The following is a 19,002-nucleotide window of genomic DNA, read 5'->3' as shown; positions in this document are numbered from 1 at the left end:
AAATCTTGTGTTTTACAGCCGTGAGCAACAAAAAGTATCGGTATCGGCAATAGTGGCAGTGTATTTACTTGGTATTAGATCGATACCAAAATGTGCAGTATCGCCGAGCCCTAAGCGCACACGGACACCTGAAATAATGTCGTGACGCGGAGGTGGCAAGAGAATGTGCGGTAACTTTTATACAGAGAGATGGTATCGACGTCCGGCGCGTTGACTGGGCGGTGACGTACACGCGCCGAGCGAGTATCACCTTAATACACAGTCGAGCGGGATTTACGTCGTCGGTGGCAACACGTGCCCGTGGGTTTAACACACGGCTTTGCATTTGCATTGAATCATGCATTACCCCAGCACATTTGGATCGGAACCCAGCTGGCGACCCTGAGACACCCGATTGGCCGATCAATGATCAATTAGCCAACGGAGATGGCGGGAGAATTGTACCCACAAGAGTCCATTCATAATTTCATTGAAACGCACGTCATCATCGAGAAGCCGCAAAGGTAACAGTGATGCTGATACCATGCTGATACCAATCCATTTAGTATCACTTTCAAATAGTACAGTTGCACCCCCACTGCCAATTAGGGTCATTCCCCCCCCTAAACTCTAAGCAGTGGTTTCACATCAACCAAAAACACCAACAAATATTTAAAGACACGTTTGTTACTGCAAACACTCAATATTTATTTGCTTTAATTGACAGACGTTTTTCAAAATGGGGGTTTGAGTGATTTTAAGAGCAAGTCTATTATCTTAGTGTACACTGGACCCCCGCACATTCGGAATTCAGCGTTCACGTTTTGCAATGTGCGTTATTTCCAAAGGTACGTGTCAAAGTTCAGGCCAATCATTCTGGAAGAGGCCAGGTCCACAAGCAACATGAAAACCATGGGGCCCAGCAGGGTGGAGATGCCAGTCCCAGCCAATTTCCTGAAAAAGCACTCAAAAGAACCCAAACTACCTGAGAGTGAGTGGTCTTATGGCCGTGAAGTGTTGCGTATCTCCAGGACACCGGCGTCCACCGCTCACCTTAACCGTGTTTTGCAGTCAAGCAGCACGTCAGGAGCCACTGCACCTGCGCAACCAAGAAACCGGCCGTCCCTTCCGGGCCGTTTCTGCCGCCCGTTAGCGTCCCTGCAAAGAGGAAGACAACCACACCAAAGCTGCCCAAACAACCTCCCTGTGTTGTTGACTCAAGCAAGGGACACAAGGAGGTCCATAATAGAAACTCAGGACTTGTCCCCGTTTACATCAGGAAAAAGGTATTTTCCTGACATACTCAAGAAAACGTTGATTGATGTGAGTTTTGTTCAGGGGGGAAAGCTGCAGAAAGCTGCAATAAACTGCAATAAGCTGCAATAAGCTGCAATAAGCTGCAATAAGCTGCAATAAGCTGCAATAAGCTGCAATAAGCTGCAATAAGCAAGAGGTTCAGACATTTTTGATCTTAAACAACTCTGAATGCAAGCGATAAAGAAAGACGAGTAGTTTCTGATTCCTTTTATTGATGAAGTCGTCCACTTTTGAATATTTGCTGCTGCAGGATTACGGGGAGGTGCCCAACTATTTGATGCGGCGTAAAGCAAAGCATCAAAAGGCTCTGGAGGAGTACAACATGAATCTGAAGAAGCAGGAAGAGCACCAAACCATGAAGTACCTTTCGGACAAGGAGTGTCAAGCCATCATTCAGGTATTCCAACTCAAGGCTGCAAAAGGACAAAACAAGCGACTCCAAAATCTGCTAAGACACTGAATCAATGCGATTGCTCCTCGGCGGCTGCATTTGGTTTCATGATAGAAAACATTGGAACGACTCCACGAAATCAAAATAGTAACGTGTCATTCAATGAACGCGATCGCTCCTCGGCAGTTTCATTTGCCAGCCGCCACCGTTCATAATAGAAAGCATGAAAACCACTCCAAAATAATCCACCAAGTCAAAATAAAGATGTGCTATTTATTTCATGCAATCACTCCTCCAGAGTTACATTTTCTAACCACCACCTTCCACAATAGAAAGCCTCAAAACCACTCCAAAATAATCCACAAAGTCAAAATATAGGCGTGTTATTTCATTAGTGCGATCGCTCCTCTACAGCTACGTGGGCTAACCACCGCCTTTCAAAGTAGAAGGCATTGGAACGACTCCAAAATCATCCACAAAGTCAAAATAAAGATGCATCATTGCATGAATGCGATCGCTCCTCAGCAGTTACATTTGCTAACCACCGCCTTTCATCACAGAAAGCTCTAGAATCCACAAAGTCAAAATAAAGGCGTGTGATAAAATGAATGCCACAGGACGCCTGCCTAATTTTTTTCTGAAAAAAGGCATTTTTTTGACTAAAAACACGACATTTGCCACAAGTTGTTTACAATTTGAAAATGCGGTCAAATGTACAGCATACATGTCGCACCGTTAGAGTGCTCCACAATCTGTTACGTTTATGTCGTCATGCTTCACTGATGGTTTTATGTCAAGCGCTGAGATTCCGCACCTTGTTGGACGGTGCTTGAACGCACCATAGTTTGTTCTGCAGCGTGACTCTGATTCTCCTGTTGTTACGGGGCGTCAGCGTAGATAATCATTGGTTAGTGGTGAGCACCCGCACATTTTTACGCATCTAAGGCACATTTAGGGATTCTTCAGGGACATGGGTTGTGCCGCGAGGGAACAACGGCAACTGAGGACAGAAGGGGAGGGGTCACATGTCAAATCACATGATTTCACTGGCTCTCCGTCCAGGACCTGAAGAGCAAATACAACGAGCTGAACACCGAGTACCAGCGCCTCCCGTTTATCATCGACACCCCATCCATGCAGATTCGCAAAACGCGTTTGGAGGTGGAAATGAAGCAGCTGGAGGACGACATTAAACTCCTGGACAGGTTGGAGTCCATCTGCAAAAACAAGTAGCGCGTGGACGTCCCGAGAATGTGTCTGCCATCCGTGTCATCTACTCCGCTCCAACGTCACGGCGTGGGGACGACTGGAAGATGCCGTTTGCTGTCGTGTCAGAGGTCCATTCTGTCCCGTGTCTTCGTCACAGGATGAGTTTGTCACGTTGCTTCATGTTTTCCATTCCCCCAGCAGATATACGGAGGGCTGTCATGTCCCGGGCAGCTCCAGCGTTGTCGGTTCCCGTTAAAGATGTGTTTTTTACATTCTGGTAGCAGCGGGCTTTGCACACTACTTTCACTATTCCTCTTTTTTTAGGAGGGTGTCATGAGGTTGTTATACAATTCAGTACGAAAAGCTGAAACGCACCAATAAGCTGCAGTACGTGTTGTCGAAAGGTGTCACCTTGACTTGTATTTTTGATGATTGTCATTGCATATGATTATGTTTGTATGTTTGGTCACGTTAGCCATCATGATTGTAACTTGTCAATAAGAGATGAGCTTTCATGTGCTGCATGTTAGCTATCATGATTAGAACTTGTCAATATGCAGCAAAATTGGCTTATGTTTTCATAGCAAAGAAGCAATAAACAAGATTTTTGCTCACTTTTATTGCAAGCCTGCATGAAACACATGCAGGACCATCCAATAACAGTGATGGACAATATTCATCCATCCATCCATCACTACAATCTGGCATTAAGTGATTTTTTTTCTGTTTTTTTTGCATTGAGTGAGTCTCCTGCATACTAAGTACTTACAAAGTCAGTATCATGGATGCCGATACTGATACTTTTTGTTCAAAATGTTTCAAGATTATCAATCATGATTATAATCAAAATAAAACACCAAAGATTTTCGGCAAACAAAAATATTTTTTATTAACAAATGTATTTGTGAATAAGGTAACAACATAAATACGATAAGACAATGACATCAACAAAAAATACAATTATCCCTTATAATCCCCTTTAATGACATGTAATTGAGCAACAATAGTGCAAAATAACTTTTTTGAAAAAAAAATTATATTGTCTGAATGCTAACAATGTGAGCAACACAACAAAACACGTATTTATGAAAATAAATAGTATACATACACTGCAGTAGTACACTTACGCTGCCCTTTGCATCGATGGCATCGATATTTGTATAGATCCGCCCGCCCCGAGTGCTGAGTGAAACATCCGGGTACTGACGGCTCACTGCACTGTGCCGAAAGTGGGCGAATTGAAACAGCTACGGAGACTTCCGGTTCTACTTCCGGGTTGGCTTTCCACAAATAGTGTAAATCTATGACATAAAAATTAAGCAGGTATAATTTATCATACTTACAGCGACGTTCGAGATAAAATGTTTGCGTTAACTATAAGTACAACTAAAGACATCAACAGCAGGAAACTGACGGGGCTATTTTACTAAGACAACACTAAGAGAAACGTTACATCCGGTTAGCGGATTAAACAGCTCCAACATGTTGAGACGGGCGAGACTGGCCGTGTTCAGGTTAATGTGTTTTTGTGTGGTTGTGCGGGACGCTTTGTGCATTCCGAGTTCAGGAATGCTATATCCCCGCGAGTCTTCCTCCAGGGAGGTGAAGGATCTGAGCGGGCTGTGGAGCTTCAGGGCCGACAAGTCCCCGAACAGGAACCAAGGATTTGAGAGGGCTTGGTACAAACATCGCCTTGCTGAGGTAAGCAGCAATGCATAATTAGTTTACTTGTTGGGCGGTGTCACGCTTTTTGGCCAGCCGCATCACACAATTGCATTGTAATGAATATTGCACATTTTGTAGAAACGTTCAGAGGCTCTTTAGCTGCTTGAAAGGAAGTTGCACTTTATTTTGGCAGGTATTAGTCAAGACGGAACTTGCAATGAGCGAAACAAACCGGGAAAGGAAGCGTACGTTTCCATATGGCACTAGTGAGTGTGAATGCAGCCAGTACGGCACTGAAAGGGGGGTGGTAATGCACCACAGATGGTCTAGTACTGATAGAGTCCTTCAGAACTCGCCAGTTGTTTTATTGAACCGGGACTCGCCGGTATCGGTCTCCGTTAACTCGTTCACGTACCTTGCTGATGCAAACTCGCTAAAAGAGTATCCGTGAACGTACCGCGACTGTCCAGCTGACGCGTTCACAGCCGCACAAGAGGATCTGACACCGGGTCGCTACAGTATCGGCCTGATATAAAATCAGCAATGATAATGTAGCGACCGGATGTTCAGAGCTCTGTGTTGTCCGGATCTGAAGCTGAGCGCTTGTGCGTGTGCATGTGTGGGCACAGCGACGTTTGCTGATATTCTTTCGGCGTGGTTGCATATAAAACCATGTACTTTTTTTCCTCCTTTGGTTAATTCAGAGCCAAATATGCTGTAACACTGTCAAAGCCTCATGCCTCTGATGTTGCAGACGGGTCCGGTGCTCGACATGCCCGTTCCTGCCAGCTTCAACGACATTACTCAGGACGCCACACTGAGAGATTTCATTGGCTGGGTGTGGTACGAGAAAGAGGTGGTGGTGCCTGCCCGCTGGATTGCAGACGAGGGAACGAGGGTTGTTCTCCGAGTGGGAAGTGCACATTATTATTCAGTGGCGGTACGTGTGACGGACACAATACAAATCAAATGTGCAAGTGCTGAGATGTCCCAACCCAACTGAGTCTCGGTTGCCATCTGCAGTGGGTGAATGGGGTCAAAGTGACCGAGCACGAAGGCGGCCACCTTCCCTTTGAGGCAGAGATCGGCGGTGTGCTCCGAGATGACCCGACGACGCCCTGCAGGATCACCATCGCAGTCAACAACACTCTCACCCTGGAGACTCTTCCTCCAGGAACCATCCAGTACTTGAATGACACCACCAAGTAAGCTTCACCTTTCCTCCCACGTCAACCGCCTGTTGCCATCGTGACTTTATTACTTATTTCTCAACAGGTATCCTGAAGGGTTTTTTGTGCAAAACATCAACTTTGATTTCTTTAACTATGCTGGGATCCACCGTGCTGTCCTGCTGTACACCACCCCCAAGGCTCACGTGGACGACATCACAGTGGTGACGGACTTCCTGGACAGCACAGGTCCAAAAGTACACATGACATTGTTTGGAATCTCCACTCGACCTGATGCTGTTGGCCAACGTTTTAGTGGTCTGTGTTTCAGGTTTAGTCAAATACAAGGTGTCCGTCCAAAATGCTGCTGGGGCCCCCCTGCAGGTCACGCTGACAGATAAAGATGCCCACACGGTGGCGTCCTCTACTGAGCCGTCCGGAGTGCTCAAAGTCACTGATGTCAAACTCTGGTGGCCATACTTGATGCACGAGAACCCCGCTTACCTCTACTCTTTGGAGGTGAGCACGCCCCCCCAAGCTCCCTCACTCCAGCCGTTTTAATGACTGTGTTTTGTCAAGGATAGATTGGCTGTACAACAACACACGACCTTTATTGTCTAAACAGCTGGCAACACAAGCCAGTGCCGAGGCAATAGTGTGGCAGCCTCGAGGTCGTGGGTTGCATGAGTGCTGCTGGCACCGGGGAGCTGCGGTTCAATGAGCGGGAACATGAATGCCAACATGTTGTGTGACATTGTGAAGCAGAGTATCAGCCCCTACCAGAAGAAACCACACGGTGGTCTTCTAACATGGCAAGGAGCCCAAACACACGGGAGGTGGAGTAACATCCACTATGCACTCTGATGGCGGCCTGGAGCTGTGGAGCTCCGGTGGACTCCATGTCCAAGAGGATTAAGGCACAAGGACACCAAGGAGAGTATGTGTGGTGCCAGCTATTTAGCCAATAAAGAGTACATTTATAGTATTCTATATTATTGTATATGCTGTATTACAGAACATTGATATGGCATTCCAAGCTGCACACTGACTACTCTTGAAGTTCTACATGTTATTTCTGTAGTATTGCAGTATTCCTGAAATGTGATGCAGCTAAAACACCCGGGGGCTCCTGTCCTTTCTTCACGTGCAGGTTCGCTTGATGGCAGCGCACGAGGATGTGTACACGTTACCAGTCGGCATCCGCACCGTCACGGTCACCGGCACCCGCTTCCTCATCAACAGCAAGCCCTTCTACTTCCACGGGGTCAACAAGCACGAGGACGCTGACGTGAGTGCCGCCGCGTCACATAAATGCCACTTTGTAGTTGGCTGACATTGGGGCCCCCCCTCCTCATCCGCTCTTACGTAACTAAAGTTATGTTGACTTGCAGCGGGGAGAAAAAGTCAGTTGTTTGATGGCTTTGCTGCACGTTATGAACTCCACTATAGAAATGCCTGTTTTTTACACTTCCTTTGGTAAACTCTTTTTTTCACCAGCAATTGGAAAATGCGCCCGTTGCTGAAAGCTTTTGAACACGTTGCCTCGACGTCCGCTGCGTTGTCTTTTTAACCATCATTTTCATTTCTGGCATATCGGTTATGTTTGATAGCAAACGCTAAGCGGGCTAATACAGGAAGTGCGTGTCTAATGAACGCCAGGTGCCGACCACTGAACCCTATAACTGGAATGGCCCCGATCGCTCGCTGCGCATTGGAGGCTTGAAGCCCCTGGAAGTATAGAAGTCGCCATGTTGTTTCACCCAAAACAAGAAAGCCTCAGAACTAAGAGGAGTTGGAGATGCCGTCTTGTGCTGCTATTAATTGTACAAATCGTGATACTCGTGAAAATCGCGAGAAGGGACTTACATTTCACAGGTAGGTAAATGCTTATAAATAATAAAAATAGATACTTTAAATCTGTAAGCATCTTTTCATCTAAGTAGTTGTAAATGAGCTCTTATTCTCCTTTAGATTTCCACACTGCAATGTTCAACTTCTAAAGCAATGGGTAGTAAATATGCGGAGAGACAGGTGGATTCCTGCAGCCAGATGGCAACTCTGTTCAAGTCATTTCACCGAGGAGAACTTGGACAGGACCGGCCAGACTGTTAGATTAGGACAAAATGCAGTTCCAATATTTGACTTTCCCGATCATCTTCTAAAGGTATGCTAGCATTTAACTTTGATACTACGTAGATCCTTATCGTAACAAATACCTTGTGAACACTGAAATTGACTTGTTATACATTGTAATTTCACACCATAGAGGTAGGAAAAAACTTCAACTGGAGGGACATTTTGAGATTTGGGTCTAGTAAATTTACTCTGTTTCAATGGAATTTTTGTTAATTCGTGTTAATTTTTATACCGAACCATAATAAATGTAGTGAATGAAGATACATGTATGTGTATGCGTGTGCTTTTTTGGGTGAAGCAAGATGGCCGACCAATGGCTTCATGCGGTCAGCAGGGACGCCCCTTCCAGTAGTATAGAGTTCAGTGGTGCCGACATACCCCTCGGCTGACGTACGCAACGACTGAGGAATGACGTGGAATTATCCTTATTGCTGCATTGCATTGATTTGAGAATAAGTTGTGAACGAGAACAACTACTTTGATGACCTGTGAACTTGGAAACTGTGGAAGTGAAATAGTGGTCATGAGTATTTAGTAGCGGTGGCACAAGATGGGCCCTGTGGATCATTATGGATCATTTTGCCCGCCTCAATAGATCGCCGTGTGCAACAGGCAAGAAGAGACTTCAATCTGTGCATTGTTTCAGCATCTTGATGCATTTGTTCCAGAGAACACCGGCTGAACGGAGTGAGCCTTTTGTCAGCCGTGCGGTCTCTTCGTCCTGGTGGGTGGAGGCGGGGCTGCTAGCATACGCGGTAGAAATGAGGTTGTATGCATTTGTTGTTTGTGTGATGCCACAGATTCGGGGTAAAGGCTTCGACTGGCCCCTGATTGTCAAGGACTTCAACTTAATGAAGTGGTTGGGGGCCAACTCCTTCCGCACCAGCCACTACCCGTACGCAGAGGAGATCCTGCAGATGTGTGACCGCCATGGCATCGTGGTCATAGACGAGTGCCCGGGGGTGGGCATCAATGACATGTGAGTGCACGCTGTCGGTGACCCGAACGGGACCAGAACATCCGTGACGAAGCACTAAGTGTGGCGTCCGTCTTCGGTGCAGTCGGAGTTTCGGCAACGCCTCCCTGGCCCATCACCTGCATGTCATGGATGAGCTCGTGCGTCGGGACAAGAACCATCCTTCTGTGGTCATGTGGTCGGTGGCCAACGAGCCGGCATCGGAGATGCCTCCTGCTGACCTTTACTTCAAGTGAGTCGTGTTTGTCTGTTACGGCTTTCAAGAATGAACAAGTGACTGCTGTGTGGTGCTTGAATACAACCTTTACTCTACTCAGTCCAACCACCAGCACACTTCAGCAAACGTCACGTGCCGCCATGGAAAAGTCATTAGCGCAGCCTCCTTCCTTCCCTTTCTTGCTCATTTTAACGCCTGGTCCAACCAAAGGTGCAAATATAACACGACAACAAAAATAGCTCATAAGAGTTCCATTTGTTGGGAGCACCGTGCTGCAGATGCTATGGAAGAACGCACAGGAAGCAAGGAAGCTAGCTCTTACGTTCGGCTGTCTTCAGCCATAGTCGTTATCATCGTGATAGTCAGTATCGTTATAGTCGTTATATTTGTTATGTTTGTCCAAACGCAGCGTTTAGCTGTAGCAGGCATTCAAATGCATCAATGTACTAAGAATGAAGGCAGGTCAGATGTTCCTCATGTCCGCGTACGCTGGGGACGTGCGCTGATGAGACCTGCGTTAAAAAAAAAAAGAAGAAGACGTTTACGGGTGAGATTGTTTAACTTTCACAAGCTCTTCTCACTGAGCGCCAGCTAACTGCTGTGTGCTTCCTGTGCCCCCCAGGAGTTTAATTGCGCACACGAAGACCTTGGACCCCACCCGACCCGTCACTTACGTCACCAACAGTAACTACGCCAGAGACAGGGGGGTGAGTTGTCTCGTCATCTTCATTCAATATCGTCTTTGTTTTGGCGGCGGGGGCGCACGTCTCGTGTGTTTGACGTCATGTGACCACCGACCACGTGACACGACTCAAATACCGAAACGCTCGTGTGCGCCGTTTCCCTCGGCTCGCCAGGTTTTCTCTCATGTGGCCCCCCCACACTGCAAAAAATAGAAATAAAATAAAACTTCAATAAAAGTGGAGAAAGTAATAAAAAATACATGAAATAAATACATCAATGAAAACATGACCAATAAAAAAATGACTTCATTAAAAATGAAAAACATTTTTTATTAACAAAAATGTAAGAAAATCATTTTTAAGAAAATAAAACGGCTTAAATAAGTGTAGAAAATAATTACATAAAAATAACGACTGAAAAGTTTAAATCCATAACTGGAAGCAGAAATATAAAGAAAATTCAAATACTTAAATAAAAAAAAGAAGTAGAAAATGTAAAAAAAAAAAAAAAAAGACCAAAAAGTAAAAAAAGACATGAACCAGCAGTTGAGAGGTTAATGTCTGCATGTGGCGGGCTACTCTGACTACTTTAAGTACTTTGAGTACTTTGACTACTTTGACTACTTTAAGTACTTTGACTACTTTAAGTACTTTGACTACTTTGACTACTTTGAGTACTTTGACTACTTTAAGTACTTTGAGTACTTTGACTACTTTAAGTACTTTGACTACTTTAAGTACTTTGAGTACTTTGACTACTTTAAGTACTTTGACTACTTTGACTACTTTAAGTACTTTGACTACTTTAAGTACTTTAAGTACTTTGACTACTTTGACTACTTTGACTACTTTAACTACTTTAAGTACTTTGACTACTTTAAGTACTTTGCGTCTGTGTAGGCTCTCAGTCGTACAGGAGTTGTCCAATGAGGGAAAGGCTTCTTGAGACGTCATCTGGACTTCTGTGAAGAAGAAGTACTTCTGTGCCGACACCTTCTTCACAGAAGTACAGATGACGTCTCAAGAAGCCTTTTCCTCGATTTAAATACTTTGGCTACTTTGAGTACTTTGGCTACTTTGAGTACTCGCCACTGCTGAGCCGCTGTCCCACAAGCAGATCTAATGAACGAAGTACTTTGAGACGCGGCCTTGAAGGCTTCCCGTTCCTTAGCTGTGATGTTCGGTGTTTGGAGTGAGATGTTGTCTTCATGAGGTGGCTGACGTTCCTTGAATGAAGAAAAGGTAGCATGTTTCCTGTGCTATCTGGCAACGCAGCTTCAGTAAGTGCGTGTGTGCTCTTCCCCCGCGCGCCAAGGCTCGCTACGTGGACGTCATCTGCGTCAACAGCTACTTCTCCTGGTACCACGACCCGGGCCACGTGGAGGTCATCCCCATCCAGCTCAACACGCAGTTCGAGAACTGGTACGGCGCGTACGGGAAGCCCATCATCCAGAGCGAATACGGAGCGGACGCGGAGGCGGGCCTTCACAGCGTGAGGACGCATTTCAGTGACGCCATCCGCCAGGCACGCTGACGCCCCGCCCTGTTGTCTTTTCCCGCCCCAGGACCCCCCCGTCATGTTTAGCGAGGAGTACCAGAAGGTGGTCTTGGAGAGCTACCACCGCGTCTTCGACCAGAAGAGGAAGAAGTTCGTCATCGGCGAACTCATCTGGAACTTTGCTGACTTCATGACCAAACAAGGTAAGCCCCCCCTCCCTCCCCGGCCGTGACGGGAAACCAAGGGGTGTTTTTGGGGTTTTTTGGATTTCAAACACAACATAAGTTGTCATTTTGTAAAATTAGGTGGGGGGGGGGGGGGTTATACGTAATATGAGAAGAAAGTCCTAATATTCCAAAAGTAAAGTTGATGGGGGTTCAAAAGCAAAGCTGTTTTCCACCCCCAGGACGTCCCAAAGATGACTTTTCCTCCAACTTCTAAGCTTATCAAGGCGGCCGTTGCACCATCTCATTTTTCAGGACACTGGACCCCCCCTGCAAAACATGGGGGGGTGCTCATAATCCCCACAATGAGGTTGTTTTATTGTTAGAAAAGCCCCACCTTGACAGGAAGTAGTCCAACTTGCTGGGGAGGTGTCGTCCATCTCCAACACCTCCCTCACTCAACGCTCAACCAAAGATAGCAGACATGCTAACACACGCTAACATGCTAACACGCTCGTATTCCTGCCAGCAAAGAACCTCGGGAACCTCGCTTTTTGTTATTCACTCATTCATTACGAAAGACGTCCTTTATGGGTTTTTTTGCGTGAGAGGCAAGAAGAGGCGATGACGCAAGTGCACAGTAAAAGAGGTCACAGTTTGTGCGCTCTGAAGACATAAAAAGGACCACAAGGTGGCAGAAGTCACACTGGACAGGAAGGAGGAAGTGTGAGAGGAGCGTGGAGGAGTGCAGCGTGCGGACGTCAGGGACATTTTAACACATTTAGTTCCAAATGTGAAACTTGTAACTAGTTGATGTTATCTTTGTCAATAAGTGTTTGTTTTGATGCTATGTTGTAACCCGCAAGGCATGCTGGGAAGCACGGAAGCTACCCAGCATGCCTTGCGGGTTACAGATGCGCATAAGATGGTGTTGCCTTGCACGTGTTTTACTGTGCCAGCGTTTATTTCCGTACCTGCGTGTTCTTTTTGGTTTGATGACCTCCTGTTGGCTTGTCGTGTGCTTGCAGGCATCACTCGTGTGGTGGGCAACAAGAAGGGTATTTTCAGCAGGCACAGGCAACCCAAAGCGGCCGCTTTCACCCTGAAGGACCGATACTGGAAGCTAGCAAACGAAACAGGGACGATACCTTCTTGGACCAAATACCCCTGCGTGCTCTGAGGCGCCGGTCCAACTCGCTACGTCGTCTTTTTTTAAAAAGTATCGCAGCCATCACAGATCGGATCAATCTACGCTAAGATTCTGAGTGCCTTATCAATGAATGAATGAATGAATGTGGTTGATGACCATGAATGAATGCTAGCTTCAAACACGAAAGAAAAGGAGCTAAGCTGCCATCCCATCTCAGCTTCATCAAGCTTCATCTTTGTGAGTTCCATGAGTCCAACGTACGATTGCACCGTTTCAAGACCAATTAAAGTGACAAATCTGACCTCCAAATGTACGAGATTTCACTTTTATTCCTGGAAAGTGCTGTGAAAAACACTTAAATGTTTCCAATCATCAAAGACGTGTAAATATTAGTACCACAAGTGCTATAGTATCCCTACATCACGCCATGTCTGTATTTCCGTGTAGACGTGAGTCAGTTAGCTAAAAGAACATGCTAACAGTTAGCACGCTAGCACTTAGCAAGATAGCAGTAAGTACCAAGTGTCCACGAAGGTGTAACGTGCCCCCAGCTAATAGTGTACATAGTATCAGTATTAGTGACATTCCCTATTCCTGCTAAACACTATTCCATGATAGCGACAAGGCTGTTACACGTTATATATATATATATATAATATCTTTTCACAGTGATATGTTTACTGTGGGGGCAGCGGTGGCGGCGGTGCCAAAATATGAAAAAAAAAATCAGGCCGGCATGTTCAAGTCACGGCGAGGATAACGATGCTGCACGTCAGCATTCCGATACACGCCCACACCGCCTCATGCCTCATGCCTCATGCTGCTCTTTTCACTCTGTCATCTGTCAACCAATGACAGCCAAGACTTGCTGTATGTCAATAGAGGATTTATAGTCACTAGATGGTAGAATCCCCCCCCCCCCAAAAAAAACAAGAGTAAAAATGGAAAGGTAATTTCAGAAGAATAAAGTAAAAATATAAAATAACTTTGTCATATTATGTGGAAAAATAACATCATTTCGTAGTATTAAGTGAAAATATTTGAAAAAGACATGTTTTTAAAAATCCTAATCTTAGGAGAAACAAACAAAAGATTGGAAAAGGAAGTTAACATTAACATCTACATTTCAGGAAAAAGTGGCAATTTTATGAGAATCGATTAGTAATTTTATGAGAGAAAATCTCATTTTAGTAGAGAGTTACTTTTTTAAAAGTCATAATATTATGAAAGACAAATTTGTCATTTTTGGAAAATAAGAATAAAGTGAAAACATGAAGAAAAAATTTTTAACAAGAAAAAGTAATTTTATGTAGAAAATGATATATATATAACATCATTTTAGTAGCATAAAGTTCAAATATTAAAGAAAAAGACATTTATTAAGAATTAAAAATTCTTAATATTATAGAAACAAAAAAGAGAAAATAGAAATTGGGGGAAAATTCATGTTTTTAAAATTTCTGGGCAAATGAGTTACGTTACAAGAATAAAGTCCACACATTAAGAAAAAAAAGTGGCAATTTTATGAGAATAAACTGGCAACATTATGAGAAAAAAATTATGTTATTTTAGTAGCGCAGCATTCAAATATTCAAGAAAAAAATGCATATTTTGAAAGTTGTAATATAATGAAAGCTAAGACATTGGAAACATCTGAGATTTTGGGAATAAAGTCACAAGTTTGTGAGAACAAAAGTTGTACATTTCCGAGAATAAAGTCGTAAATTGGGGCATTGCCTGAGACGGCTATGAAAATGGGGGACTTGTGTGACCTTTGACCTTGGGCAAAGGTCATATTCTGGCCTTTTTCCTCATAAATGTACAACTTCCTTCTAAAGCAACTGTGGAGCATAAAGCTCAAATATGGAAGGAAAAAAAGAGTGTTTTTTTCAAAAGTGTTCATGTGATGAGAAACTACTACGAGTATCAGTGTTGGGGCCACGTTGGAAAAAAATCTGACATTTCGAGAATGAAGTTGAAAATTTGTGAGAAAAAAAAGTGGGAAAGTGATGACTTTCTCACAAATTTACGACTGAATTTATGATTTCTTTTCTTGTGACTTTATTCTCGAAAAAACATGTTGGGATTTGGACAATGAAGTCGTATGTTTGAGAGTCAGGAATTTCCCACTTTTTTTTCTAAAAAATGTACGACTTTATTCTTGAAATCTCAAGATGTTTTTTTTCGAGCATAAAGTCACAAGAAAAGAGTCACAAATTTGTGAGAAGGTCGTACATTTCCCAGCTTTTTTCTCACAAATGTACAACTTTGTTCTCGAAATCTCAGGTTTCTTTGTCCCTTTGCCACTCGTGGTTAAGCCGTCATAGTTTTTCATATTTCAGCTTTAGATGCATTTTTTCTTGAATATTTGAACGCGATGCTCCCAAAAGGAGATGATTTTTTTCCTCATATCAGGAATTTATTCTCTTTTTTTCTCAATAAAGTGAAACTATGATGGAATAAAGTCATCCTAAAACGTACAAAGATGATTTCAGTTGAAGTCTGTATTTCTATTCTAACATCAGTGCTTTCATTTTTCGTGTGTGACCCGTAGTGGAACAAGTGTGGACCCCCCAGCCGAGAGTGTTTGGTTGCAATAATTAGCACCAGGAGAGCCGCTTTGAGAGGAAATGTTTTAATGGTTGATGGTTTCCACACTTTCCCTGCATTCAACCCAAAATACCCCCCACCGCCCCCAGATGCACCCTCCTGCAATCCATGTAACACTCCCCCCCCCCAGTAAGAAAATAGGGCTTTTGGTGATACAGAAGCAAAGCCAGTAGATTTTCATCCACAACAAAACTGAAATGCAAACGTGCGTCCCACCCCTCCCCTCCATGTTTTTGTTGCTAAAAATAAGCCAGAATGCTAACAGTCCATACGGCTAATTCATGATGAAACATGACAACGTAAGATGAACATTCAGGGAGGGGGTAAGTGGCCATTGACAGACTGACAGGGATTCCCGTTTGGTCTTTTTCTTTTTCCAAACTGCCAGCGTTCGGGTTTCCCGTCTTTGCCGTGAAACTGAAGGCACTTAAGTCGGCATTGGCGGTGACGCGACTCACACGCCAGTTACCCTGGGGGGGGCCCGGCCCTCTCCACTCCCCTTATGTGGACGCCCCAGGGACCGGCTGACTGATGTTTATCCAACATCACGTGACCTTCATTTCAAGCCTGAACAATCCAGCAAACTCTTTTTTTTTCTTTTATGGATAAAAACACTTCTAGAACAAATACCGTCTTTGACTCAACTTGCGATCCCACTTGGACTTGTGACATCAGTGACTCGGGACCTGACTGGAAAACACGTGAGATTTCACGCGGGGTGTGTTGAGTAAAACGCGTCCCGTTGAAAGTATTCAAGTATTTTGGCCAAAATGAAATAAACAAGGAACATCTGAGATGAGGATAAAGTGGCTCATTTACCAGCAAAAACTGCTTTGTTTCCCTTCCAGGTTCCAGGTTCCAGGTGGGGGGGGGGACTTATGTGGCCGCTGGCCTTGGGCATGTGGAGGGGGTGGGGTAATCATGCTAATCTAAATGCTAAATGCTGTTTTGCTGCCACGTTGTAAATAAAAGCTTGAAGCTGAAGCAAGAGGAACGTTTCCTTCCTTCCTTTCTGAGGAGCTACGGTAGGCTCCATCTTTATTCTCTAAACCTCAGCTGTTTGTTGTTTGTGTCGCTAAGACTGGCTCGTATCGAAGTGATGTGACCGTCCAATCAGGTTGAAGAACAAAGAAAGGCGGGTGTGGCTTACATTTGTGTGATGAGAAGCGTTGGTGAACACGTCACAGCGCTTATGACGTCCAAGCTCTCCGATTTCAAGCCTATGACTTTGGAATTGACTCGACGTGTCTCGTCTTGACCTGACTTGGACTCGCACGTCTTCACTTGAGACGAAACGATTCCAAAAACACGACGCCAGAGGAACCTGAGGCCGAATGCTTGCTAAGTCTTGGAAGGTCACCGATGTCTTTTGGGAGAAATCTGCCCTCCAAAGTGGAAGCAAGTTGGGAATTTGAAGCTCCACGCCCCCGCCTTGACGACACTTCGACTCTCCAAGTGTCAGAGGATCAACGTTTTGCTTTTTCTTTAGCTTTCTGGCAACACTAACTGCTCCCACGGCCCCCACTGGGGGCAGCAGGGTGTGCTAATGAATGGCCCAATGAAAGTGATGACAAACAGGAGACGTGTCCTGGGAAAACAGGGCATCTGGTCACTCTAACAGTGCACATGGCGACAATGTGCTAAGCTTTTTTCACACTGAACAGGAAGTCACTCCGTGTGCACGTGTGCTGTTGTTGCTTCAGGCTGGAGCTGACAAAGAAACGACCCCTTCGGGTGGGACGCACGGTAGCCTGGTGGTTAGCGTGTACCTCGCCTCTCGCCCAAAGACGGCTGGGATAGGCTCCAGCATACCCGCCGTGACAAGCGGCACAGAAAACGGCGTGACCTCTACGGGTCTCTAATTTGAGGTCAACAAAATCCTGACCTTAACGCTTTTTAGTAAGGACAAGAAGACCGCTTGGGTTGGCACAGACGACATAAGCGGGAGAGGAGGATGGTAACGTACCCGTGCCACACAAACACAACCACCAAATCATCTCCAGAACATTCCACAGCGTTCATAGTTGGTTGGGGGAGCACGTCTCCACGTCTCCTTCCATCGGTGTTGGTCCACAAGTCAGAACTCAGGTAGAACTTCTCCTTTCACACGTGGAGGACAAGGGAAGCACTTCATGTACGGATGATGATGATGCTGGTGGGCGGGGTTAACACAATGAGACAAACAACACTTGCTGACAACAACGTGGGAACCCTGCAGTCCGCTTTAGTACCAAAAAGACTATTAAGGTATTACAGGAAGAACATCACTTGCTAAAACACATCCATCCCTTGTAGACGTCAACATCAACACAGGAGGACACTTTAGTGTCCCGTGACTGGCATGGTTGAAGTGCTACCAGGGAGTACTAGGGGCACACCGCAAGACAACATGGAAATGAATGCATGAAAATCACATTCACATTCCAACAAGAGGTAACATTACCAGGAATGTGCCTTCACCAAATTGGGTCCCCTTCAGGTGCCCTTCAGGTGCCCTTCACATCCCACCCTTTCGTGTCCCTTGAGGACAACACCTAACAGATGAATACGTCAAATAATACAAATATTTGCACGTTGAGGTTTTTTATTAGTACTACTATAACTATTAGAACTGAATAAGAGATCTGAGCAAAAAAAAAAAAAAAAATTTCAGTTGTTTTTTCACAGTTTTTGGGAATAGACGTTTTTGTCCTCTAGGGTGGGCATCTGGCTGACCAAGGTACTCATTTTTATGAAAAATCACACCATATGGAGGAACACAACCAACGTTATGAGCAAAAAACACGATAAAAAGCCCCTCGGGCCCCCAGAGGCTGAAGCATTACAAAAAGGGTGTTGAGGATAAAGACGGAATGTTATCAAAAATCAGTCACTTCATACTTTTAAGAACAAAAAAGGCTGAATATTCCATTAGAGCTGCAACATTTCAGCAATAAGAAATCAATGATCAATGGTTTTGTAAATGTCCTTGATCATCATGAAGACCTGCAGACCTCCAGTATCTCGGAATGGACAACTTTTCTGGTACGCTGCAGGTCAACCTGCTGACTGTTTGTGATTCGGGCCGTCCAGGGCCTAACCCATCACCCCCCAAAGAAAAGGATGGTTATTTGCAGCCCTAAAGAGGAGGGGGGGTCACCGGACACTAGATTGAGTCTCCCTGGGATGAGATTTTAACAGTACTTTACTTAAAAGTACAGTGAAAATGACAACACATTTGTACACTACACCCTAGTGCACAGTGTGTCTGCCAGACCCATGCACAGACTGAACCCTCCTCCTCTTCCTTTCCTGCCTGCACTTGGCAAGATACCAAGTTCCTTTTCATTTATGGTGATGAACTCATTTCATATCATCCCAGGTTTCTGAAGGACAAATCTTGTCACGCTGCACTCGTGCGAGATCTTGTGACACCCCCGCTAAAGAGAATACATTTGGAACACCGTGACAACGTACCCGCCTCCTGCTGCAAGCCAAACGTGGAGCTAGTAAGGACTACATCTTATCCATCCATCCATCTGCTATGCTGCTTCTCCTCAATAGGGTTGCGGGGGCATGCTGGAGCCTATCCCAGCGGACTTGGGGCCAGAGGCGGGCCTTTCACGCTCACATTCGTAGCTGTGGACATTTAGAATGAAGCTAACATGCGTGGGAGGAAACCGAAGTACCGGAGAAAACCCACGCCCGCACGGGGAGAACATGCCAACTCCACACAGAGATGCCCCACGGAGATTCCAACCCAGATCCCCCAACCGTGCGGCCAGCATGCTAACCACTCGGCCACCGTGCAGCCAAAATAAGAAACATGGAGATTTTCTGCAGTGAAAAAGCCGTAATA

General features: G+C 45.1%; 2 protein-coding genes across 5 annotated transcripts; both read left to right on the top strand.

Annotated features, from left to right (window-relative positions):
- Positions 1 to 310: 310 nt before the first annotated feature.
- On the top strand, positions 311 to 3,811 carry LOC129169043 (enkurin-like). The gene is made up of 5 exons (XM_054755018.1): positions 311 to 503; positions 828 to 970; positions 1,051 to 1,265; positions 1,547 to 1,693; positions 2,750 to 3,811. The coding sequence occupies exons 1-5, from the start codon at positions 427 to 429 to the stop codon at positions 2,918 to 2,920; spliced, it is 753 nt and encodes a 250-aa protein (XP_054610993.1). The 5' UTR covers positions 311 to 426; the 3' UTR covers positions 2,921 to 3,811.
- Positions 3,812 to 4,163: 352 nt separating this feature from the next.
- Positions 4,164 to 16,031, top strand: gusb (glucuronidase, beta). 4 transcript variants are annotated; one of them, XM_054755013.1, is made up of 12 exons: positions 4,164 to 4,597; positions 5,316 to 5,501; positions 5,585 to 5,766; positions 5,837 to 5,979; positions 6,062 to 6,249; positions 6,881 to 7,018; positions 8,667 to 8,845; positions 8,928 to 9,074; positions 9,682 to 9,766; positions 11,058 to 11,234; positions 11,308 to 11,443; positions 12,433 to 16,031. In XM_054755013.1, exons 1-12 carry the CDS (start codon positions 4,379 to 4,381, stop codon positions 12,582 to 12,584), a joined length of 1,932 nt encoding a protein of 643 aa, XP_054610988.1. In that variant the 5' UTR covers positions 4,164 to 4,378; the 3' UTR covers positions 12,585 to 16,031. The 4 variants fall into 4 exon arrangements, with proteins under 4 accessions (XP_054610988.1, XP_054610990.1, XP_054610991.1 ...); XM_054755015.1 differs by lacking the exon at positions 12,433 to 16,031 and adding an exon at positions 11,647 to 12,226; XM_054755016.1 differs by lacking the exon at positions 9,682 to 9,766 and having other exon boundaries at positions 12,433 to 12,580.
- Positions 16,032 to 19,002: the final 2,971 nt, after the last annotated feature.

This window comes from Dunckerocampus dactyliophorus, chromosome 16 (genome assembly GCF_027744805.1).
Source record: "Dunckerocampus dactyliophorus isolate RoL2022-P2 chromosome 16, RoL_Ddac_1.1, whole genome shotgun sequence".
Taxonomy (NCBI): domain Eukaryota; kingdom Metazoa; phylum Chordata; class Actinopteri; order Syngnathiformes; family Syngnathidae; genus Dunckerocampus; species Dunckerocampus dactyliophorus.
This window is presented reverse-complemented; position numbering and strand designations above follow the sequence as displayed.

What these genes read in the sequence shown, in the direction of transcription:
- gusb (XM_054755013.1), top strand. Translation starts at nt 4,379, where the DNA reads ATGTTGAGACGGGCGAGACTGGCCGTGTTCAGGTTAATGTGTTTTTGT. An exon ending in GGGGTGGGCATCAATGACAT is followed by an intron (nt 8,846 to 8,927) that starts GTGAGTGCACGC and finishes TCTTCGGTGCAG; the next exon opens with TCGGAGTTTCGGCAACGCCT. An exon ending in TGACTTCATGACCAAACAAG is followed by an intron (nt 11,444 to 12,432) that starts GTAAGCCCCCCC and finishes GTGTGCTTGCAG; the next exon opens with GCATCACTCGTGTGGTGGGC.
- LOC129169043 (XM_054755018.1), top strand. Translation starts at nt 427, where the DNA reads ATGGCGGGAGAATTGTACCCACAAGAGTCCATTCATAATTTCATTGAA. An exon ending in AGAACCCAAACTACCTGAGA is followed by an intron (nt 971 to 1,050) that starts GTGAGTGGTCTT and finishes CGTGTTTTGCAG; the next exon opens with TCAAGCAGCACGTCAGGAGC. An exon ending in CCGTTTACATCAGGAAAAAG is followed by an intron (nt 1,266 to 1,546) that starts GTATTTTCCTGA and finishes TTGCTGCTGCAG; the next exon opens with GATTACGGGGAGGTGCCCAA.